Genomic DNA, 26047 nt, shown 5'->3' with positions numbered 1-26047 from the left:
TAAAAAAAGATTTCTGTAAAATAAAATGGCTGATTATGAAACTAGAGGCTGACTCCTTACTCAAAGATATATTGTGATATACAGTACCTCTTTTCAGCAAAGAAGAAAGAGCAGAGGAAATAATCTAATTAGATTCCTGTTTTAAAGAATCAACATTATTGACCTCTGGGAGGTTTTTCTCCAGTTAGAAAAATATCCAATCACTTCTACATTCCACCATCTGTCCCTTTATTAAACTGAAGATATTGGAAATCTAAATTAAAAGTATAGAATTTTGGAAACACCCTCACAGGTCAGGCTGCCACAGATGAAAGAAAATCAGAGCTCATGTTTCTCTTCAAAGACCCTTCCTGAGAACCAAGGAGACAAAAGAAATTTGTTAAGCCGCAGTGAAGGAGAGGGAAGTGGGTAGGGGCGGGGGGAGGGGGGTGGGGGTGGGGTTGTCTCTGAATGAATAAAACTGGAGTGACCATGGGGATGGACTATCAGCAAGGTTATCTGGTCAGTGAGGGAATGGGAGCAGTTAGAGAGTGAGAACATAGAGGGAAGTACATGGACAAAAGAAGGTTGGAGTTGTTAAACCAGGCAGGCAGTTCCAGTTGTTACTCCCAGAGGGAAAAAGAATGCCCTCTATCTTCCCACTCTTTTTTCTTTTTTATGGCAAGTGATCACTAATTCAGAGGGAAGCCAAGAGGATCTTCCCCATTCAGAGAGTGGTGAAACTGTGGTGGTACACCACCGGCCTACTGCAGGGGGCAACCTCTGTATCTGCAGGAGTGTAAGGGGACAGGACAACACCTGGCCGGCTGTCAATCAGCTGGCCTGAATGGATCAAGCCCCACCCAGTTGGGTGTCAATCACCCTCTGGGATATAAGCCTGCGCCGGGCTCCTCACCCAAGAGTTGCTGCAGCTAGCCTGGCTCTGTGGAAGTCTTTGTGGATTAAAGCCTGTTGTACAGTCTTTACCTTGTGTGTGTCTGATTCTGGCTAACAGCACACCACAGAAACCCTGGAGAACATTGCCTGAGAGAGCAGTGCAAGCAAAGTCATTGCAGCATTTCAAAAGGGTCCTGAATAGTGTAAAAGGCTTTGGGCCAAGTGTTGGAAGGCAGGATTGAGCAGGATGGGAGCCTGCTGGTTGGTGTGGACATGATGGGCCAAATGAGTTGTTTCCACATTGGTTAATTTATGGTTCTGATGTTGAGAAAGACCACATCTTGCTCCTCTATGAAAGGAAATGTATTTACAGATCAGACAAGGTAGCCGTATCACTATTGCAATAAGTAATTAAATGGTAAATAGCTTGTTACAGTATGTATCTAGGCCCATGACTAAGATATTCCCTAATACGACCAATCAACATTCTGACAGAAAATTCGGAACTTTTCGTTCATACACTATTGACTAAAACTGAAAGAATACAAAAATCCATAGTCTGAATTGATATTGCACACAAACTTCAGATTTATGCATTACTGCCAATTAATTCCAAATTAGCATGGTCATCTAGATTAATTTGTATTAAGACAGTACTCACTGCTGCTCCAGGATAAGTTGAATGTGCACAGTTTTCCTGCCAGGATTTGTTTAGACTGTAAACAAAGTCATTATAGTATGGATGATTTGAGTTAGTGATGGAGAATCCCAGGATATTCACATGATCTTCATTTAGTCCCTCAAAATGCAGAAGAGGGAATTCCTGGAATAAAAAGAGGAACATTAAATTGATTCATTTTCTAATCCCCCCTTCAGTACCACTTTTTCTTTTATCAAGAATCATGCCATCTTGAAAAGTTTAACACGTGGACCTACTCTTTCTACATGAAACATTGCATTCCAAGCTATTAACTTTGGATCCCAGTCCTGCTTCTTCTGATGCTTCTCCTACATTTGCAAAAGCATTGCTGCAAAACATTTAGGAGTAGGGACCCTGGATAATTGCAGCTTTCTCCAACACTTCACTCTTCAATCAACATAGAACAGTACAGGCCATTTGGCTCAAAATGTTGTGCTAGCCTATATAAACCTACTTCAGAGCAATCTAACTTTCCTTCCCTTACAACCCATCATCCTCCATTTTCTTGCATTGATGTGTCTATCTAAATATTTTAAATACCCCTGTTCTATCAGCCGTCACCACCACCAGCAATGCATTCCATGCACCCACAACCCTCTGTATAAAAAAAATGTATCTCAGATCTTCCCTATGCATTCCTCTGCTCTCTTTAAATGGATGTCCCAGTGGTATTGGACATTTCTGGCCTGGGGAAAAATTGCTGGCTCTCCAGCCCATCTATGCCTCTCATAATCTTAAACACCTCTATAATCAAGGAATTATTGAGCAGTTATCAGGAAAGAATTTGCCCCATCTCTAATTTTTGATTGCGATAGAGCATAGACCTAGATTTTATTCTTCTTGACAGGTTCTGGAATCAGAAATCCTGGCTGTATTCCACTTGCTGATAGAAAGATGAATTGACTACTTCTCATTACTTTACATATCATGTGGCACTCACCATGCTGACTGAAGAAACTAAAATCTGATCTTGCTGAAAAAAGGGACTTTAATATATTGTAATCAAGATTTCATTCTATTATTTACTAATTTATCTCTGATTGGAGATCATGATTTCCCTGATTAGACCTTCTATCTACAATGTTAATCAACGATTCCAATTGGAAATTTAAAAAAATCACAGCTATTATAATGCACCATTCATTCTCTGAGCAGGAGAATAGTTGGTCTATATATTTGGAAGAACTGGAAACTCAGCCAGTGTGGTTTTATTTTCAATTTCCTGCCATCTATATGGTCTTCCGCACAACATGACACCATTACACATCAACAGTGAATGAACAGGAATAATTTAATGTAGTATAATGTTCACATATACCATGCAACAAGATTTCTTCGGGAAAATGATTATAAAGTAGGATTGGATTATTAACGTGTTCTGCTAAGTCTTCCGAGAAAGTTTCCCTATCTCAGCACTCAGACTCACAAAGACGAGCTGTGACAGCCAACAGGTTGAAATGTCAGTGTGGAGACAGAGCTGCATATTTCACTGACGTGTGCGTGACCACAGATGACCAAATCCTCAAAGGCCATGGTGGGAAGTGTTTACTAGCTCACTACAGACATTTAATGAACCTTTCCAGGTGGAGGATTTTGATGGTAGTACCTTCCAATTCTGTATACTTTACTCTGCATAATATGCTGCCTGAAGATCTACAAGGGGTGGTGTTTTCAGAAATCAGCCTCTATCCTCAAGGACCCTCACCACCTTGGCTTTGCTCTCTTCACACTGCTCCCATTAGGAAGGAGGTACAGGAGCCTGAAGATGAGTACCCAGTGGAGCAAGGTCAGCTTCTTCCCCTCTCCCATCAGATTTCTGAATGGACAATGAACAAGAGACACTACCTCAATTTGTCCTACATTCTTGCACTATTTATTTTTGAAATGTAATTTATTGCAATGTTTGCACTATATGATGCAGCCGCAAAACAATGAATTTTGTTACGTTCATGACAATAAATTCTGATTCTGATTTTTTTCATCTCATAAACTGATTTAGTTTTGAAAGAACACTTCAATATATTTTGTTCTTTACTTGATTCAATTATCTCTCTTCTTGTTGAGGGAAAATCTATACTCCTGCAGAAGTGTTTGAAATTTACATGCATTATCAATAGCTGTATTATTACTTTAGTGATTGGGGAAATAGCAAAGAAAGATATAAACTTAAATTACCAGTAGTTGTTTCTAATGCATCAACATCAATCTCATCTTGAGCTTTACTTAGCAGAACTGAACTATCAATGCTTTCTCCGTTGCGATGCTTCTAATTTTAATAATCAGATATGTGGTCTTCAGATACTGGGAGATGTTGCTGAATTTCTTCCTCTTGTGCACCTTCCCCATCTCACAATCTCACTGAAATTGTTCCTGCCATCACCTGCCGTCAACCTATCCCCAATAACCACCAACCCACTCCTGGTGTGGAACATGGAAAAGGTTGAATAAAGAAAGAGCGTCAGCTTTGAAGTTTTTTTTGTTCTTCATATGAAAACATCTTCTTTGTTAGCACCTCCCTGCAGATCTTGTAAAGGGATTATCCTTCTGGACTTTTGCTCAGCTTCTACATTTAAGGAGGTAGTTCAAATGAAGTGCCACTCCTTTATACAATGAATATAATACTACAAGGGCAACACTGCCTGACATTATTGGTCATCAGCTGATTCAGTGTTGAAAACATTATAAAATGCTGTGAGCTGAAGCAGTAACTGGAATTGGAGCTGATCCAACAACTCCAGCAGTGTGCAAACACAGTTCTGTACTAAAGCATGAAGAGATTCTATTAGGTAGATTATCTAAACCAGCCATTCTCAACAGGGGCCAATAAGGCCCACCCCTGGGGATCACAGGACATATAAAGGAGGCCACAGACTAAAAGCATACATTTTTTTAAATGTTTTTTAATGTAGTCAGTAGAAGTATGGAAGAAACAAAAACTTGACTGCTTCACAGGGAAGGAGGCCCATAAACTTTGAGCAGACTTCTAAGGAGATCATCGTCAAAAATAGGTTGAAAATGGCTGATCCAAGTGATTGGTTACGGAGCATGACTTTACCAGAGATGTGAAGATGTAGTTATAGTAGGCGGATGTCATTCCTAACTCCACAGCCTGGAAAACAAGTTAAAAAGTTTAAGTTACAGAATTCATGGACACAGATTTTAGAATTCATTTAGTTCCATAAATTTGAGAATGACAAGATAGGGACTTTCACCTCCAACTCAAACAGCATCCTGACTTGGAAACATGACTCATTTACAATAATAGAGAGGCAAGCAAATGTCTATTGATGTCCTGGACAATATTTATTTCTAAAACAAAATTTCTAACTATAATGATCTGCTGAGGCTGACAGTGATTGTTCGCTGTGTTCAAGGTGCTACTTTGTTTTCCTCGCTGCAAAAGTGAATACAAATTAAAAGTACGTCACTGGATTTAAAGCATTTTAGGATTTCCTTAGCTCACACAAGGCACTACATAAGTATAAAGCTTGCTGCACGATTTGTGTTCACTTCAAAATCTTCACTTCATCTTTCATTACTATTAGGAAATGAGCAGTCAGGGAGTATAATCCTGCACTCCCAACAATATTGCCCATTGCAGCACAATGCAATGAAAGTAGGACAAGTTCCACAAAGTATGTGTGAAACTCCAGTCTAATGCGTTGGGGATGGGGAACATTTGTGGTTAGAGAAGCAGACTGTGAGTAGGACATGATAAAAACACTAAGTGTTATTTTATTTTTTAATTAATTTAAAAAATTACAACATAGTAGAAGCAAAAACCGGCCATTTAAACCCGTGCTACCAAATTAAATCCGAATTAACCTACAACCCTGTATGTTTTGAAGGGTGGGAGGAAACCCATGCAAACAAGGAGAGAATGTTCAAACTCCTTACAGACAGCACCAGATTTGATCCAGGATTACTGGCACTGTTCTTGTGCCTCGTGGGGGACAGGATAATGGAATCTGCTTCGGAAATCACGAGAGTTAAGTGCCCTGATGATATTGAATTTGTACACTTAACTTTCGTGTATGCGCCAATCAAATTCGAATACACGCATGCAACAACCGAAGACTCGCGCATGTATGACAGATTTGTGTATTGGAGTTTGGTTGGCCCAAAGATGGACCCCAGGACGCCAACTAACAAAGTAAATACGGACATTTTGGCTCTTACATGCCCTGTATTCCTGTTATCGTTTGTCAAATACAACGTAAACTGCGTAATTTTTTTTCCCTATATATATTTTTAAAATATCCAATCATATGTGTGGATGGACGCGTCGCATATCTCAAGTCGAGGAGTACCTGTACAGACAAGGTATTCAATGATGATACATTTGAATATCATGGAAGCAGATGATGCTGATGAATAACAAATTGTTGTGATCCTGACTTGGAAACATGACTCATTTACAATAAAAGAGAGGCAAGCAAATGTCTATTGATCTCCTGGACAATATTTATTTATAAAACAAAATTTCTAACTATAATCTGATCCAAGGGAGCTTTATGACATTTTACATGTTCCAAATTTGGGCAATAGATTTCTATATTACAATTTCTATCATGAGCTCAAATATGTGATCATGAAATGTGTTTGTGTGTTAAATCTTGTCAGCCATTAACAACAATTGTGTTTGCATCAAGATGTTCGTTAACTGATTTCGTTCACTTGTTTAGAGGCAAATGCCATTTCTGTGATGCAATTAGAATATTTCCATTGTTCACTTGCAACACTCACACTTCTAGCTACAGGAACCCTCTCCCACTGATGCCACATTTCAACAGAATGCTGATACCCATTCTTTCGGCTCAGAGTGAACACATTAAAATTTAATCACATTTATGACAAATCCTCTCACTATCTATGTGGGTCTGCCTTGAGTTTTTAATTCCCATCCTCTCTTGTAGTTAGAGTATTTCAGGAACAAAGAAGTCCACTGCCACTGAGGTAAGAAGTGATTTGACCTGCTTAGGTAGAAATCATAAAAAATTATAATTATTGGAGAAATACTGTATATCCTTCATCTGCACGTCATTTCAACAGGATGTGCCTGCAACAGTCATCTGGTGAACCATTACTGAATTTGTGCACTGGAATTATAGAATGATCAGGTGAGGTCTCACATTGGCACTGTGGGTGAAGATGGGTTAATCCAACAAGCTGCAAAGGAGTGAGGTGGTGTTGAATCTGAATTCTGTCATGGACCAGTTGGGCCAATTAGACAGCTGATTTTTTGTAAACTCTATTGAATGTCTTTGCAGCTTTGTTTGACATGTGGATTGAAATTAGTTGGTAGAAAATTAAAATTTTATATTAAACTATAATGCACATTTCAAAAAAAATCCCTTGAGCTCATCAATAGATCCTGCAATTCTGAAAGGCCTTTTAATTGGGTGGTGTGCAGCAGACCACACTGGCACTGTGTGATACCTTTGGCTCAATGGGTGCCATACGTTGTTTCACCTCTCCTCCACACCAAAGGGGATCACAGAATATTTGGGGGTGGGGGGTGGGGGAGGTGGATAGACTGAAATCATAACATTTTTTGAATTTTTTTTTAATGTCTCCAGTAGGAAAGAAGTATGGAAGAAACCAACTAAACTTGACTGATTCACAGGTAAGGGGGCCCATAAACTTTGACCAGAGTCCTAAGGGAGCCATAGCCAAAAAAAAAAGGTTGAGAATGGCTGGTCTAACACATTGAAAGGCTGGGATATTGCTTGCAAAAACATACAAGTAAAGGCAAGGTTCACCTTGCAAGGGCTGCACATTTCTCAGGACAGGTCCACAACAGAAAGAACAGTGTGACATTGAATGTGTCCAGTGGCTTCTATGCAGTTTCTCATGTGCAAGATGGATCTAAGTATTAAATGGCTATCTCTTCAGCAGAGGATTTATATAAAATGTTCTCATCAAAACTGATGACTGTTGTATCAAATTTAAAGTGAAAAATGCAGTTATAACCTTTCTCACACTCAGGAATTCTTACAAAGCCTCACCAATTTAAATATGAAAGAGCCACTTTTGATTATTGTGTACAAAACTGCTGTCTCACATTACAGCTTCAACAATGAGTCAGTAACTGACAAAAATAATCGTTTGAAGCAACTAAGCAGCTTCTCTGGTTTCACTGGAGACCTTTCACTAATTGTTTAATGGTGGTTGAATGGAATTTAGCAACCTTAAGGTTAAACCTACCTTGTGGAGGATTGATTGTGACACTAAAATACTGGCATCAATAATTATGGTTGCAATTTTGTCATCTCGAATTTCCTTCAGGAGTGGTGTTGAATCCTGATTTTGATCCAACATTCGTACCGACAAGGTGTCCTTGGAAATAAGAAACTGGCGCAATAACTTTTCCAAACTCAAAAGGCCTGCAGTAAAAAAAATTAGGGAAGGAGATGACATCTAGAATAAATTAGATTGCAAGGCCACATCTGCAATAGAGCAGTATGAATTACCTTTCTAGGATTCTTGGCAGGAAATTTTACCTGAAAGGTTTCAATTAAAAATAAATGTTTCCAACAACATACAGTGAGTTGGCTTCGGCCAAGACCATTGAAAAACAGTTCTAAAATTCTAATAGAGAATAGTTACTTAAATTTTCAGAGAGAATTTAAATGCTGAGACAATGAGCATATCAAAGGGAAACCTTGTGACTTTGGTAGCTGTCAATTGTAGCTCCTGATATGAAACAGGCATCCCCCTAATTTTTAGCTGCTTTGAATCTCCTTTCCACATACAGTAAAATCCCTGTCATCTAGAATTCAAGGAGCTGGCAACCTCAAGCAACGGAGAAAAAAAAATTGTGGAAAATAAATAGGTAAAAATACGAAAGTTTTAAATTGGGGCGGCTTGCCAATCACGCAACACGTAATCTTAAGCAATTGGAAAATCCACTTATCTGGCATCTACTAATCCCCATAGATGCTGAATACCGGGGGTTTTACTGCATTTCATTTGTACTTTTTACTCCCACAGGCACATTTCCCAGACCTGACTCATTTAATGATAAGAATACATCAATGACATTAACACTGTGCAGCCAGTGGTCATTAATGACAAATAGAGAACATTCACAACCCCAACTCCTCAGTATCACCAGCACCTCCTAAAGAGCTTGTACCATCTAAATGGAGCTGTTGTTGCAGTTCCTGGTTCTTCATTGAATCTGGTCAGATGCATCTTTTTCCAACTGCTCTTTCATAATCCTCAACATCATATTACTCCATCTCATCTTCAGTTCTTCTTTTTCTTGCTAGTGGCATCATTTTGGTAATTTCCCTTCCCAGCCATCCTGATTGAATTTGAATTTGTCCATGTCATATCAAACTTCTCTTTTGTTCTTTCTTACTCAACACACTCTCCCACTCCCAAGGCAAGTATTCCTTGCTTTCTATTCCCACACATACATTGGGACATTTTCATCCTTGCAACATTCAGCTCCCTTCTCTAGTTTTATTCAGGGTTCACATCTCCACTCAATACAATTGTGCCTCATGAGCTTTCCAGTTCAGCTTCCCAATGTTATCATTGAATGACTTTCTTGTGACCAGCCTGCACACCTATCTACTATTCAAGTATTCAACTTTCTATATATTGGATAAACTGGATCTGAGCCCTCAGGCCATAGATTTCATTTGTCGATGTTTCCTCTAGAGGGAACCTGTCAGAGTGATGCACAGGATAGGAAATTCAACACTGGCAAAGAGATACTAACTGTCATCAAGCACAACAATGTAGATCTCTGAGGGGAAAGGGCAGAAGAAGCAGACATAATTCACAACAGATGAGCATGATGTCATGCACCATTAGTGACTGAGAAAGAAAAGCAGAAATTGAAGTTAACATGCAAGAGAAAGACAATTCAGGATGTAGATCAGTGGTTTTCAAATGGCCCTGAAACTCATATTCCACCTTAAGCAATCCCTATGCTGTAAGTGTTCTGTGATTAGTAAAGGGTTGTTTAAGGTGGTATGCGAGTGGAAAGAAAAAGGTTTGAAAACCAGTTTTAATTGTACCTCATTGACTCGTTGTGTCCACAGTTTCATAACTCCAAAGGAAATGGGTCAATGACAATTTTTCTCAAGCAAAATATTTCAGTAACAATTGGGTCTAGAGCAGTGACTCTTCCCACTCACACACCATCTTAAGCAATCCCTTACTAATCAAAGAGCACTTATGGTATAGGGATTGTTCAAGGTGGAATGTGAGTTTAGGGGGCAGTTTGAAAATCACTGGTGTTGATGACACAGACATAAGGTTTGAAATACACAACTGAGTGCTCACACAACTGCAGGTAGACAAAGGCAAAGGACAATTGGCAGGCTTTGCACCTCTTCCAGTTAATCATAAGGGAAGTGGTTGGAGTAGATAGAAAGAACAAGGAAATTGTGACAGCTGCAGTTCCTTTAGGAATATTGAAGGGGAAAGAAAGTAAAAGATACTGGAATCTCACTGGTACAATTGGAAGATAGCCCAACTCTAGATGGGGTTGTACCAGGCCTTATATTAGGGGTGAGCCTGACCAAGTGATCAAAGTTTCAGTGGGAGCGCATTTTGACAAGAGTGTCCATAATTCCATACATTTTCAGATCACTATGTTTAAGGATATGACTGGTCTTCAGATGAAAATGTTAAATTGAGGGAAGGCTAATATACAATAATATTAGACAGGAACTGGGGAAAGGAAATTAGAAATAGAGAGGAAATTGATTTTCTGTTTCAGGGTAAATCCACATGGAGTTTTCTCAAGGCTAGCTGTTTAGAGTTCAAGACCAGCATATTTCTATGAGGATGAAAGATAAAGATGGTAAGGTTCGGGATCCTTGAATGAGAAAAAATATTGTAAGTTTAATCTATAGAAAATAGTAAACATATTTAAGGAGCTAAATAAGAAAGTCTGCAGATGCTGGGGTAGAGTGCAATGCACAAACATGCTGGGAAAACTCAATGGAAGTAAAGGGTACTTTACGAAGGGGCCAGGCCTGAAACATTAGTCACTGCTAAGTTTCTTCAGCATGTTTGTGTATCGCAAACATATGTAAGAGTTAGGAAGTTAAAGTCAAACAAGGCACTTGATAAAGATGAAGGAAGCAGGAAAGAACTTAATTAAGAAATTAGGAATAAAAACACACGGAGACGCTGGAGGAACTCAGCTCATTTCGCATGTTCCATAGGAGGTAAAGATATATTAGCGACATCAAGGTGTAAGCAAAGAACAGAAAGGCGTCAGAATGAAGACATCTTTATTCTGTTGGCATCCTGTTCTTTGCTTATATTTTGAAGAAGGGCTCAGGCCTTCAGTAATACACTGAAACCTCGTTAGAATGCGATTTATTAATCCACGGAATTACTTATAGCGCCGGTGTCTGTGGACAAACTTTGCAAATAAGTTGATTAAAATTCATAATACCGATATTAAAAGAATGCACTTGCTTTCTTTCATTGAAATTGTTAGTTCTAGATAGCAGATCCTTCGAAAACTGGTAAAATTTGGGTTTGATTATCCGTGGGCACTCTGACATATATGCATCTGTTCTGCGACTCAGCTGTAATGTGGTATGAAATCTTGGACCCCAACTACCGCGTTCTAACGAGGTTTTTCTGTATATCCTTACCTCCAACAGATGTTGCGAGGCCGGCTGAGTTCCTCCAGCATTTCTCCATGTTTTTATTACAGTCACAGAATTTGCAGACTTTCGTGTTTCACTAGGAAATTAGGAGGACTAAAACGGACCGTAAAATGTACTTAGTAAGTCGGATTAAGAGGAATCCAAAGGTATTTAAATAAATGTAAGGAGCATGGGATTAGTTAATGGAAGGGTAGGCCCATTCAAGAACAAAGGAGGGGTTTATACATGGGGACAAAGGAGGTGGATGATATCCGTAATGTGTATTTCATATTGATATTCACCAAGGACATAGATGATGGCACGATCAGAAGGGAAAATTGATAATCTAAGGCATGAGAGAATTAGTAAGGTTGTGTTAGGTGTCAAGAAAAAAAATATTAAAGTGGATAAGTCTTTAGGGTCTGATGGAATTCATCCCAAGAAACTGTCATAGGGAAGGAGGAGTTGCTGGGGCCTTGACAGAGATATTTGTATCCTCTTTTCTGCAGGCAATGTCCCAAAGAGAAGAATAACCATTATTATTCTTTTGTTTAGGAATGGCAAATGGGACAAAACAGGCCACGAGTCTTTCATCGATGGTAAATAAATTATTGAAAAAGATTCTCAGCCAGAGTATTTACTCACTTTAGGAGAAACTTGGGATAGCATGGCCTTGTGCAGTGGAAGTCTAGCCTCACAGTTTTCTGAGGTGATGAAAATGATTGATAAGGATAGAGCAGAGGTTACTGTCATCATGCAATTTGATAAATCATTTGACATGGTCCTTCATGTTAGACAATTAAGTCACATGGGATTCAAGGCAAGCTGGTTAATTGGATTCAAAACAGGCTTAGTCATAGAAGACAGAGAATCATGGTAGATGGGTGCTCTGCAACTAGTAATATTCCACAAGGATCAGTGAGGAGACTATTGTTTGTAATACATAGTAATAAGTTGGATGAAAATGAACATCAAGTTTACAGATGCCACAAAAATTGGAGAAGTTGTGGAGAGCGAGGAAGGTTGTTAAAGGTATCAGTTGGAAGTTTAGGTGGAGGACTGGCAGATGTAGTTTAATCTGGACAAGTGTAAAATGGTGCACTGCATGAAGAATACAGTAAATGGCAGGGCCCTAAGGGGGATTGATCTTCAGAGGGATCTTTGGGTACATCCATAATTCCTTGAAAATGGCAAGATGGGATAGGGTAACAAAGAAGCCATCCAGCATATTTCCTTCATTAGTCAGGAATTGAGTATAACAGTTGGGAAGTCATATTGCAGCTATATGAAACTTTATTTGGGCCACCTTTGCAGTATTGTGTGCAATATTGATTGCCACACCACAGGAAGGATGTGAAGGCTTTGGAGAGATGCAGAAATGGTTCACCAAAATGTTGCCTGGATTGGAGAGCAGTGGCTAAAAGGAGAGATTGGTCAAATCTGGACTGCCCTCTATCAGGTATTGACTATGGGATGACCTAATAGAAGTACATAAAATTATGAGAGTCATAATAGGTAAGATAGACAGTCAGAGTTTCATTGTGATGCAATGTTCATACATTTCCTTTCTAAAAATACTGTTAAGATTATAGCCAAATATTGGAAATATTTGACATAATATGATTGAATCATCCTTAATTTATGAATCTTTTAACGAAAAAGATTACATTCTCTACCCATAGGATTCTTTGGCTTGGCTTCGCGGACGAAGATTTATGGAGGGGGTAAAAGTCCACGTCAGCTGCAGGCTCGTTTGTGGCTGACAAGTCCGATGCGGGACAGGCAGACACGGTTGCAGCGGCTGCAGGGGAAAATTGGTGGGTTGGGGTTGGGTGTTGGGTTTTTCCTCCTTTGCCTTTTGTCAGTGAGGTGGGCTCTGCGCTCTTCTTCCATAGGATTATACTGAAGTAAAATGCCCATGACACATTTTGTTTTGCCTTTTTGTTTTTTGAAATAATGAGACTTTTGTCAACTGAGGAATGGATGTACAGCATAGAGTTCTGATGTGGCAATAAAGAAAATGGGCACTGTTTCCATCATGCTCAGCACTGAATCTAGATAATTAAATACGGACACACAAATTGAAGTTTTCACAGGTACTGAAACCAAAAGACGTTGGAACTGCTATTATTTAAACATTTGAACAAGCTCCCCCCAAAGTAAATGTCAATTTTCAATCAGGATGTAGGATTTCTTGCAGCTGTCTCACTAACTGAGTCAGGCTGCTTTTTAAACCTGCATATGTTGAGGAGACAAATGCACTCACTTCATCTAATTAAACCTTGTTGTACAAATCAACCAATGTTGAAAGTATCCATTTAAATCAACCGCAATGTACAATGTACTCAATGAGCTCTCACTGTTTTCGCATGGGATTAAAGTGGGCACAGTTACACTCAGCCTTGTGCATTCTGCACAGTCCTTTGTCCTAGGAAAATACAGAAGATTATGAGAGGCATAGGTAGGATAGACGGGCAGAGTTTGTATCCTAGGTTGGAACTGTCAAATACTAAGGCAGGGGTAGCCAAATTGAAGCTTGCAAGCCACATTTGGCTCTTTGACATCTAATGGGCGGCTCGTGGAAATATGTTGGCTGAGACAGGAATCGAACGAGCTGGTGCTCACGATGGTAGTTTTAGTGGGCGTGGGATGTGAACAGGATTTGGAATGCATATATGAAGTTCTTGATTTTTGAAACTAAGAAATACTAGCAGTGTAAAAACTACATACATGAATAAATATTATTATGTACACATATTTCTTAATATTTATATAAAACCTTTGTAATAAAATGTGCATGTAAGAGTAAAAACATGTATGTAATATTTTTTCATGTTTGTGGCTCTCAAACATCTGAAGTTTATCGTATGTGGATCTTACGTTAAGCAAGTTTGGTCACCCCTGGTCTAAGGTGAGGGGGGGAAATTTTAGGTTTGAAGGGGCAACCACAAGATTATTGAATCAGAGACGTTAAAAAATCATTTCTGCCACTTTATGGTAGTAAAGTATAACAGGATTTCACCTCATTTTAGGCAGAAAAAGTGTGCCCATATATCTTACTCCACAGAAGAATGTGGTATATATATGAGAATATTGAATACCTTACAAAAAGCCAAGAACTGATAACTAATGCAAGTGTCTGAGAAAAGTTGCTCTAAATTTTTAAAAAAATAATTGAGTTAGTACTTAATGCAGATTATTTAAAATATACATCAAAGCAACTTTAAAAGATGCCATTGAAAGAAGGTATCAAACTCTTCAAGCTCCTAGAGTCTGCAATGTCATTTGTACTTTGAGAGAACAGTGGAGTTGGTATAAAATGACCACGATATTACTAGGTACTGAGTTTAAAAAGTAAACAAATCATCATTACAAACAACAAAGACTGTCGGCCATTAGCAGCAGAGATGAAGCCATCCTACCAGGTGGAACCTCCAACTCAGTGGAAACTTGTGTGGAAAGCTTTGCTATTTAGTTTACATTAGCTATTCAGGAACTAATCATAGCATGTGGGTAGTATGGAAACCACTGCACAGATTAACAATAAATCTGGTGATCCTAAGTGCACATTTTTATTTACTCATTGGATCATTCAACGAAAGAAAGAAGTGAACACTTGTAGCTAGCACTGGTTGATATAAATTCACCCCTCAGTAAAATGTATGAGCGATCCTTCAACAATCTTCAGTCATCATACTTTTACTTGTCAGTGAAACACCATGGACTATTTCTATTAGTGTACTCTACCTAGCTTGGGAAATGTTTTGATATTCTATTGTGTTCTGACACATTATCAGACCTTTACATTGCAAAGTACATTTATACAATGCCTACAACGGTCTCGACTGGTCCCCAAAGAAAGGTTATAGTTATGAATATGAAGGCAATGCTCTAAGCAGTGACATTGAGCAAAGTCAAAGTGACAAAGAAGCAAGATGTTACTCTATCACCATACACAAAGGGCAAATCAGCCACAAAACATGTAAACACATCATTGAAACGATACCCTCATGTGATTACACACATATGTTGTAAATCTGCATGAGATTTTAAATGATCTCACAGTTACACCTATCTCAGATCATGTGCAAAGAGGTAATTACATTGCCACCATTAATGAAATGCAGAAACCACACTGATCACAAAAGCCAAAGAGGAATTGTGAAAAGAATTCCAATAGAAAAAAGACATGATATGCAGGAACAGATAGTATACTGTATGTAGTTCAGTATTTCTCAAGCTAAGGTGCTTGGTATAGATTGTCCCTAACACAAGGAAACAAATATTACTGATATACAGTAATACACAAGGAATACGTAAAACAAGGTGGTGAATTTGATGAGAAAAATAATAAAAAATTGTCAAACACTTTTTCTATCAAAACAAAAATCTTATTAGTGATCAATGTAAGGGAAAACTTAAAGTGGTCAATAGGTATAAAAAATTGAGAACCATTGATTTAGTGGAAAATGAAGTCACCGAAAGTTGGAGTTACAAAAGTGTATCGTCTTTCCAGATTTATATTCTGGTGAATATTTGTTTGTACTAATCAGTGACTACAGGAGAACCATCTTGTTGAAATGAATCAGTTGCACATCCATAAAAGCGATCATCCTAACAATTCATCATGTATTTGTGTGGCTTGATAACTGACTGCTATTTGGAGGAGTCACGTGATGGAGTAGTGGTCTGTAGGGTAAAACCAGCCAGAAAAAAAGTCAAGAAAAGACAAAGTTCAACAAATATAAAATATAAGAAATAGAAGATAAAGTTGCAGAGAAGAGAAAGAAGATGGCACCCAAGATGGAAAAAGTAATAACAACGGGAAAAAAAGAAGAAAGGTCACCGGAAAAGGAAGAACAAGGCCTTACCTGCATGAAGGAACAGGGAGCTGTGGTGGTGAAGAACGTCCGTTCTCCGAGTTGGTGCCGGCCCTGCGGAGTCGTGACCCCGTGACCAGTGGACTGCAAAAATGGCTCTCTGAGCCAAACAAAAGTGCACAACTGCGCATGTACGAGGAGTTGCGCATGAGCAGTGTGCAATCAAAGGTAAAAGAAAACACTAATGGGAGGGAAGCTCAGTCGAGGAGCGGGCAACCACGGTGCGACCAGCTGAGGGATGCCCAACACCAGGGTTCTCAGCTGGAAGATGAGGAAGGTGGCAGGAGTGGGAGTGAGGTACCAGGTGAGAAAGAAAGTCGGCGGAGTGAATGGCAAGAAGAGCAGCAGCAGGAGGCCCTACAGATGAGCAGCCCAGAAGGGGAGGACCAACAGCAAGAGGCCCAGCAAGAAGAGGCTCGACAAAGTGATACAAACAGAAGAGAAACAGATACAAAGAAGAGAATAAGAAGATACAAACACAGGTACAGACACAGAAGAAGAGGAAGAAGAAGACCTTCACAGAGAATTAGAAGGTAAAACAGATGGACAGAATATAGATAAAGCATTTTTTTCCAAACTTTAATATTTAAAAGAAAACAAAAACACAGCATACAGTATAAAAATAGTCAAAGAAAATTTTTCATTAATACCCATCCCCCCGCCACCCTTACAGCCAGCTCCCTTAAGGGGAGCAAAAAAAAAGAAAATATTAATTATATATATAATTTTTAACAAAAATGTTAACATTTCAAAGTATGTCTAAATACATATATTTCAAATACAGAGACCACTTACTAACAAAAGAATAATAATTATCATGTAAAGTATAAGTAATTTTTTTCCATAACAACACATACTTTCAATTCATTATGCCAATGAGCTATATTAATCTCAGTATCATCCTTCCAGGTACTAGCAACACATTTACGTGCTACTGATAATACGAAGCGTACAAAAGCAATTTGAATTTTATCCAATCCCATTCCTCTTAACGAATATAAATTTCCCAACAAGAAAATCGTTGGATCTAACGGTAATATAAAATTATATAATTTCTCCAAAACTACTTTAATACCTTGCCAAAATGATTGAATTTTAACACAATTCCATAGAGCATGTAAAAAAGTTCCAATACACGAACCACATCTAAAACAAAAATCCGAATTACTAAATCCATATTTTTTAAACTTTTCCAGGGTCAAATACAATTGATGTAAAAAATTATAATTAACCATTCCATAGCGCACATTGGTCAATTTAATTATATTGTCTTGACACATACTTGTCCAATCTTCTTCAGGAAAAATAAATACTAAATCACTCCCATTTAAGTTTAGATTTCTCCCAATCTGGCTTATCCATACTATCTTGTAACAAATTATACATAACTGAAATATAATCCTTTTTCAGTGTAGAGGAAATCAAAGATTCAAATCTCGACAAAGTAGGTAAAATCATCTCTTTACCATAATTATCTTTTATCAGAGCTCTAAGTTGATAATACACAAACAAAGAATTAACAGGTACATCAAATCTTTCCCTCAATTGATTAAAAGAAAGAAATTGCCCCTCTACAAAACAGTCTTGTATTGTCTTTATACCTTTAGAATCCCAAATCTTTAAATGATTGTTAAACATTGAAAAATGAATAAGCTGATTATTATACAGTGAAGTTAAAATAGATAATTTATCTTTCGACCTGAACACCCTATTCTTTTAAACCAAATCTTTAATAAATATTTCAATATCGGCATATCATATTGCTATAAAAAATTCAAATTCCAACAAAATATAAATTCATGTATTTCAACCATAGGAATACACTCCATCTCCACTTTAGCCCAGCTTGGAGGCTGTTCTAAATCCATCAATCTACTTATGAACTTCAACTGGGCCATTTCATAATAATTTTGAAAGCGTGGTAATTGTAATCCACCCAATGTATACTTCCATATCAGTCTATGTAGTGCCATTCGAGCAAATTTACCTTTCCATAAAAACTCTCTCACTGCTTTATTCAAATCTTGAAAAAACCCTTAGAAAGTAAACAAGGTAGTGACTGAAATAAAAATTGAATTTGTGGAAAAATATTCATTTTAATACAATTAACCCGACCAATCAAAGTTAATGGAAGATTTTTCCACTTAATCAGATCTGCTTTAATCCATCTTAATATAGGTACATAATTTAATTGATATAATGATTGATAATTCATATCCATAAAGACATCTAAATATTTAATTTTACTTGTCCACCTTAATTTTGTAATTGTTTTAAATTCAGAATAATCTCCCACTCAACTGGTAAAATTTCACTTTTGTCCCAATTAACTTTATATCCCAATAATTCTCCAAATTTCAACAAACACTCTTGCAATTGTTTCAACGATCGTTCCAGTTCCATCAAATAAACCAACACGTCATCTACAAATAAATTAATTTTATATTCTTCATTCTTAACCCACATCCCTCTAATTTCTTCATTTTGTCTAATAGCCTCAGCTAACAGTTCAATGACCAATGCAAATAAGGCTGGTGACAATGGGCAGCCCTGTCGAGTGGAACGAGTCAATTTAAATGGTAAAGAAATCTGTCACCACCCTAGCAATCGGGTTCGTATATAAAGCTTTAACCCAACCAATAAAAAAGGGCCAAATTTAAATTTCTCTAACACTTTAAATAAAAATTCTACTCAACCCTATCAAAATCTTTTTCTACATCTAATGCAACCACCATAGGATGGTTAGGTTGCTTTCGATATGCATTGACCAAAGTAATTAATTGAAATATATTGTCTGATGCATTTCTATTTTTAATAAAACCTGTTTGATCAATATGTACCAATCTAGGCAAATATTTAGCAAGTCTATTAGCTAATAATTTTGTTATAATTTTATAGTCCACATTTAATAAAGAAATAGGTTTATACGAAGACACTTTCAATGGATCTCTATCTTTTTTTGAATAACAGTTATTAAAGCACTAGAACATGATTCTGGTAGCTTCTGGTCTTCAGTAACTTCAACACCTCTCCAAATTCATTAGATAAATCATCATAAAAAATTTTATAAAATTCCACAGGGAATCTATCATCCTCTGGGGATTTTCCATTTGGCATTTCCTGAATAGCTTCCTTAATTTCAAAATCCGTAAATGGAGATTCCAATTCCTGAACATCAATTCCATCTAATACCGGTAACTTTAATTTAGATAAGTTAAATTGATAATTAATTTTCTGAGGCTTATAAGTTATTATTGAATTCTTCTTAACAGCATTAATAGTTTGAGATGTCTGTTCAGCTTTCAATTGGCAAGCAAGTACCTTATGAGCTCTTTCCCCAATTCATAATAACGTTGTTTAGATTGATTAATTAAGCGCTCAAACTGATAAGTTTGTAAAGTATTATAATGCAACTTCAACCTCTCCAATGCAATTTTTAAAATCTTCTGTTACCCCTTTTTGAAAGTCCTTCTTTAACTCAGCAATCTTATTTTCTAACTCTAAACTTTCTGCCATATATTGTTTCTTAACGTTTGTAGTATAACTAATAGTCTGCCCTCTCAAATAATCTTTTAAAGCATCCCATATTACAAAATGACTATCCACAGAATTAACATTTTCAGTCAGAAATAAAGAAATCTGCTCTTAAACAAAAGTAACAAACTCTGTTTTTTTCCAATAGCATTGCGTTAAACCTCCATCTAAACGATGGACCCACTACCTCCGAACTTTCACAAGAAAAAAGTAATAGTGAATGATCTGATATAACTCTACTTTTATATTCAGCTCATATTACTCTACCTTGTAAATGTGCTGATACCAAAAAGAAATCAATTCTAGAAAATGAATCATGTCTCAAAGAATAAAAAGAAAAATCCTTCTCTGTAGGGTTAACTTTTCTCCAAATGTCCACCAAATTTAAATCTTTCATTAATGCATTAATTTGTGTTGCCATCTTTGATTTCCTTATACTGTTTGGGTTTCTATCCAATAAAACGTCAAGAACACAATTAAAATTACCACCAACTAAAACATTTTCATTAGCTTGAGTTAACAATAAAAAAGCTTCTGAGATAAACTGCTCATCATCTATATTAGGGGCATAAAGGTTCAATGAAGTCCATGATGCAGCAAAAATTTTACAATTCTCTCTTAACACTCTACCAGCATGCCCCTCTAAAAATTCCAATTCAAAAGGTAAATTTTTATGAATCAGAATCACTACTCCCCTTGCCTTAGAATTAAAAGAAGAAGAGAAAACACAACCAACCCAATCCCTTTTCAATTTCAAATGTTCTTTCTCAGTCAAATGTGTTTCTTGGAAAAAAGCAGTATCAATTTTCATTTTTTTTTATATAGGCCAATATTCTCTTTCTCTTAATTGGATTATTTAACCCCTGCACATTAAAAGTTGCAAAATTCAATTGAGACATCTTTTTTTTAAACTATTAATATAATTATACACTATAAAATAATGCTCCCCTCTACAATTATTCCAAAAAAGCAAAGCTCTCTCAAAATAATGAAGTAAAAATAACATATCAACAACAAAAATAAATAAATAAAAATACCAAAAAACCACCCAAAGGTAATAATACCCTAAACAACTGGGTGTGGTAAACCCACTTTCAGATACATATTGATTATTTAATCAAACACAATCAAATATAGTCCATATATTCAACCCAATGATTCCAAGCCCAATGACTGCTTGGGATCTTCAACATCAAGAAGACTCTGTGTCAACTCTTCTTTCCTTCTATTCTTTACATACTTTCCATTCCCATGTCCATTTCCATTCACTCTCCTCTTAGGAGGTAACGGAGGAGAAGATCCATTTCTTTGCAATTCCGGCAAAGAGTTAGCAAAAACCAAGGTATCATGATCATTCTCAAAAAATTGAGATTGAAAATTGCCATAGAAAACCTTCAAAATTGCAGGGTAACGAAAAGCAAACTTGTAACCTTTTTGCGTCAAAACAACTTTAGCCGTGTTAAATTCTCGTCGTCTTCTAATAAACTTTTGACTCAAATCAGCATAAAAGAACACCCTATTATGTTGAACCATTAATGGAGATCGATTCTGTCTTGCATTCTGTACTGCCATGCGTAAAATCATTTTACGATCTTAATATTTTAAACAACGAATCAAAATTGCTCAGTGCTTGTCCTGGAAGTGGTCTTCATCTCAAAGCCCTATGAGCCCTATCCAATTCCAACCCTTCAGGGAAAGACTCTTTACCCAGCACCTCTGGGATCCTGTGCTTAAAAAAATTTATAGGGTCAGCACCTTCCATATCCTCTGGAAGACCAACTAATTTCACATTATTCCTCTGACTTTGATTTTCCATCAAATCAATCTTCTTCATTAAATCTCTTTTCTGAATCCCCCAATTTTTCCAGTTTATCTCTATTACGTTCTACCTGAGTTTGACACTTAGAGAAAACTGTTTCAATTTTCTTAAAATTATCTTGCACAGTGTCTACTGATTGGATACATTTATTAATATCACTTTTAACTATAGTCGTTTCCCGTTTCACAGTTGACATTTCATCACACAAAATATTCATTTTTATTTTCATCTCCAAAAAACCTTGAGTCATTTGAGTTGATATTTGTTTTGACATATTATGCATTTGCTGTATTTGACCAGCAATCTCTTCCAAAACAATAAACACTGAATCCAGTCCAGATTCCACTTCCACTTTTTGAGATTCACCCTCTTTAACACCAAGCTTCTCCTCCTGGACATATTCCAATAAGGTAAGTTCCTCTTCTTCCTCAGTCAGCACAGTTCCTTTAACAGAAGGCTGCAGGTCTGGACATCTGACATCGGCACCCCGACCTCTTCAGTACCGGTGCTCAGGCTCCCCCACAGCACTAATTTTGTCCAGCAACTCACAGGCCCATGATGCCACACGCAAGCCAAGCGAAGCCGTCGGATGCGCAGAGGCATCTTCCGACACCACCCTGTGCACCACCGGGCTGGGTAGTGAGACACGGGCTCGCGGGTCCCCTTATCGGCCATGCCGCCCGCACGCACGACTTCACGTGGATGCGTGTCGGGAATGGCCAAACTCACCAATGTGCCGGCGCCATTCTGTGGATGCAGGATCGGTGCCGGAGTCAAAATCGAACAGGCTGTAGTCCTCTAAGGCTTGGAGACTCCCAACAACGACTCCGTGGATTCAGCAATACAGGTATGCCTCAATTCTTCCGCATTTTTATATGGCAGTTTTTTCTGAAGCTGAGGTTTGAGCTTTTTCACATTAAATGCCATCATAAAGTACTGTTGTTTAAATAACTGTAAATCTTATTTTTAATCACTTTTAGACTATTAAAAAATGGGTATTTAATGATCCAGCTGGGGAGAGGTGGACCATACGTCTTCCTTCTATGCCATCTTGCCACACCCCCAGATAAAGCTTTTTTTTTGAAGAACAAATGAGAGCATTAAAAGAATGGCTGTCATTAGAATTTAGTGCAATTAAAAGAAAAATGAAAAGAACAGAAGATAAAATGCAAAGATTAGGACAAGTCATTACAGAAATAGGGAATAGAGTAGAAAATGTGGAAGAACGAGAAACGACTGTAGAAATGGAAGTAAATGATTTGAGGAAAATTGGAAGAAAGTGACAAAAATTAAAGAGACACAAGAGTTGTTATCTCAGAAAATTGATATGTTGGAAAATTATAGTCGGCGAAACAACATAAAAATAGTGAGCCTAAAGGAAGATGAAGAAGGCACAGACATGAAGGAATTTATAAAAGGATGGATCCCAAAGGTCCTTGGAACGACAGAAATGCAGGAAGAAATGGAAATAGAAAGGGCACACAGAACAATAGCTCCGAAACCCCAGATACATCAAAAACCAAGATCCATCTTAGAAAGATTTTTGAGATATATGACAAGAGAAAATATTCTGGAGCGGGCAAGGAATAAAATTAGAGAATATAATAAACCATTGGAATGCAAGGGTCAAAAAATATTTTTTTACTCGGACATTAGTTTTCAACTCTTAAAGAAGAGGAAGGAGTTTAATACAGCAAAATCAATCCTATAGAAAAAAGGTTATAAATTCATGTTAAAACATTCAGCTGTGCTTAAAATATTTATCCCCGGGGAGCAAAACAGACTGTTCTCAGATCCGGAAGAAGCACAAGAATTTGCAGAGCATTCGTAGGACAGAAGGAGAGATGAAGAGATGTAATAAGAATGAAGAACAGCGATAAAGTATATATAAAGATGTAAAAACAATGTATATGTAAAGAACTAAAGGGGGAAAAGAGAAGGGAAAGAAGGAAGGGAAAAAAAGGGAGAGCTTTGTTATATGTGTAAAAACAAAAGTGTTTTCTGGGGGGTGTTGGGGGGGTGAGAATAATCGTCACTGCGAAATCAGTTGATGCTTGTGAACAAGATCGCAATCCAAATGGAAAGGGGAGTTGTGGTTGCCTGGCAAGGAATAAGAGGCAACTTGGGGGGGGGGGGGGGTGGGAGGCATTTGGGGTTAAGGTAATATTGGGTGTAGGAATTGTTGGAGTATTTTATGTTTTAAATGTGTTGTCATACATTGAGTTTAAAAAGAGAAAACTGAGATGAAAATGGGGAAAAGGGTGGTGAGGAAGCAGAAATTAGGTGTAAACAAGGTATAAGATGGCCACGTTGAACTATATGACTATAAACATTAATGGAATACATAACCAAATTAAAAGGAAGAGGCTATTAAATTTACTGAAAAAAGAAAAACTAGATATAGCATTTGTGCAGGAAACCCATCTAACTGAAGTGGAACATAACAAATTAAAGAGAGACTGGGTACGACACGTAGCGGCAGCATCATATAATTCAAAAGCTAGAGGTGTAGCTATATTTATTAATAAAAATGTACCAATCAAAATAGAGGAGGAAATAATAGATCCAGTAAAGATGAAGTGTCAGATATACTCAGAATTTTGGAATTTGCTCAATATATATGCACCTAATGAGGAAGATCAAAAGTTTATGCAGGATATTTTTTTGAAGATTGTAGATACACAAGGAAATATATTGATAGGAGGGGATTTTAACCTTAATTTGGATCCAATGTTGGATAAAACTGGACAAAAGACAAGCAAAAAGAATAAAGTAGCCAAATTTATGGTTAAATGAAACTTATGGATATATGGAGAAGGCAGCACCCAAGAGAGAAGGAATATTCATATTATTCGAGTAGGCATAAAACATACTCAAGGATTGACATGTTTTTGTTGTCAGCTTGTATTCAAGGGAGAGTTAGGAAAACTGAGCATAAAGCTAGACTACTATCTGATTATTCACCCCTGTTATTAACAATAGACTGGAGGACATCCCACCAAGAACATATAGATGGAGGTTAAATTCCATGCTACTTAAAAGGCAGGAATTTAGAGAGTTTATTGAACGCCAAATTAAAACATATTTTGAAATAAACACGGAATCAGTGAGAGACAATTTTATATTATGGGATGCAATGAAAGCCTTCATTAGAGGACAGATAATAAGTTATGTAACTAAGATGAAATAGGACAACAATTGGGAAATAGAGCAGTTCGAAAGCGAGATAGTAAGTACACAAAAGGAACTAGTAAAAAGGGATGATATACGAAAAAGAGAGAATTGGCGGACAAAAAATAAAATATGAAACATTACAAACATACAAGGTGGAGAAGAACATAATGAAAATAAAGCAGAAGTATTATGAACTGAGAGAAAAATTAATTCTTCCTCTCCTGGAAGTAATGAATCAGATAGTAGAAACACAAAACTTGTCAGATTCATGTAAGACAGCAATAATTACAGTAATACCAAAGACAAGAAAGGATCCACTAACACCAGCATCATATAGACCAATATCTCTACTTAATTCAGATCATAAGATAATAGTGAAATTATTAGCAAACAGATTAGCTGATTGTGTACCAAAAGTAGTAAAACAAGATCAAACTGGATTTATTAAGAAAAGATGAACAGTGGATAATGTCTGTAAACTTATTAATCTAATTCATGCAATTCAAGGAAATAAGAAGACAACAGTGGCTGTTGCTTTAGACACAGAAACAGCCTTTGACAGAGTAGAATGGAACTATTTATTTAAAGTATTACAGAGGTTCATTCTACCAGAAAAATATATTAATTGGATGAAAGTATTGTATAATGGGCTGTTGGCGAAGGTAACAATAAATGGATATGTAACGAGCCAATTTAAATTAAGAAGGTCAACTAGACAGGGATGTCCATTATCCCCCTCATTGTTCACCTTAGCAATAGAACCATTGGCAGAACTGATAAGAACAGAAAATAAAATAAAAGGGAAAAATAAAGGAGGAGTATAAAATCAGCTTATTTGCAGATGACATCATAGTATATCTAACAGAACCAGAAATATCAATAAAAGAATTACATAAGAAATTGAAGGAGTATGGAGAAATATCGGGGTACAAGATCAACACAAATAAAAGTGAAGTGATGCCAATGAGTAACGCGCATTATACAGAATTTAAAAAAGAATCACCATTTAAATGGCAAGCACAAGCAATGCGATACCTAGGTATCAGGTTAGATAAAAACTTAAGCCACTTGTACAAACTAAATTATCAGCCACTAATAAAGGAATTACAGGAAGTCTTAGAACATTGGAAAGAAATATTGCTAATGTTGATAGGGAGGGTAAATTGCATTAAAATGAATGTTTTCCCAAGGATACAATACTTATTTCAATCATTGCCAATTCTCTTAACAGAGAAATTCTTTAATGAACTAAAGAGAATAATAAGGAAATTCTTGTGGAAAGGGGGGAAACTGAGGGTAGCGTTAGATAAATTAACAGAGAGGTATAACCAAGGTGGTTGCAGTTACCTAAACTTTAAAAATTATTATAGAGCTACACAATTAAGGTATTTATCAGATTTTGACCAGACAAGGGAAAAACCAGACTGGACTAAGAGAG

At 37.0% G+C, this 26047-nt stretch overlaps 1 protein-coding gene across 1 annotated transcript in view; it reads right to left on the bottom strand.

The window, feature by feature from the left end:
* The window catches only part of grik4 (glutamate receptor, ionotropic, kainate 4), a 118423-nt gene that overhangs the window by 49518 nt on the left and 42858 nt on the right, over positions 1 to 26047 (bottom strand). The window contains exons 6-8 of the mRNA XM_069894594.1: positions 7784 to 7962; positions 4632 to 4685; positions 1538 to 1699 (exon numbers count right to left, since the gene is read on the bottom strand). Of these exons, the coding sequence (XP_069750695.1) occupies positions 1538 to 1699; positions 4632 to 4685; positions 7784 to 7962 (395 nt within the window). The remainder of the gene's footprint in view (positions 1 to 1537; positions 1700 to 4631; positions 4686 to 7783; positions 7963 to 26047) is intronic.

Source organism: Narcine bancroftii, chromosome 8, assembly GCF_036971445.1.
Source record: "Narcine bancroftii isolate sNarBan1 chromosome 8, sNarBan1.hap1, whole genome shotgun sequence".
Classification (NCBI taxonomy): Eukaryota; Metazoa; Chordata; class Chondrichthyes; order Torpediniformes; family Narcinidae; genus Narcine; species Narcine bancroftii.
Note: the sequence above shows the minus strand (reverse complement) of the source record. Positions and strands in the feature narration are given on the sequence as shown.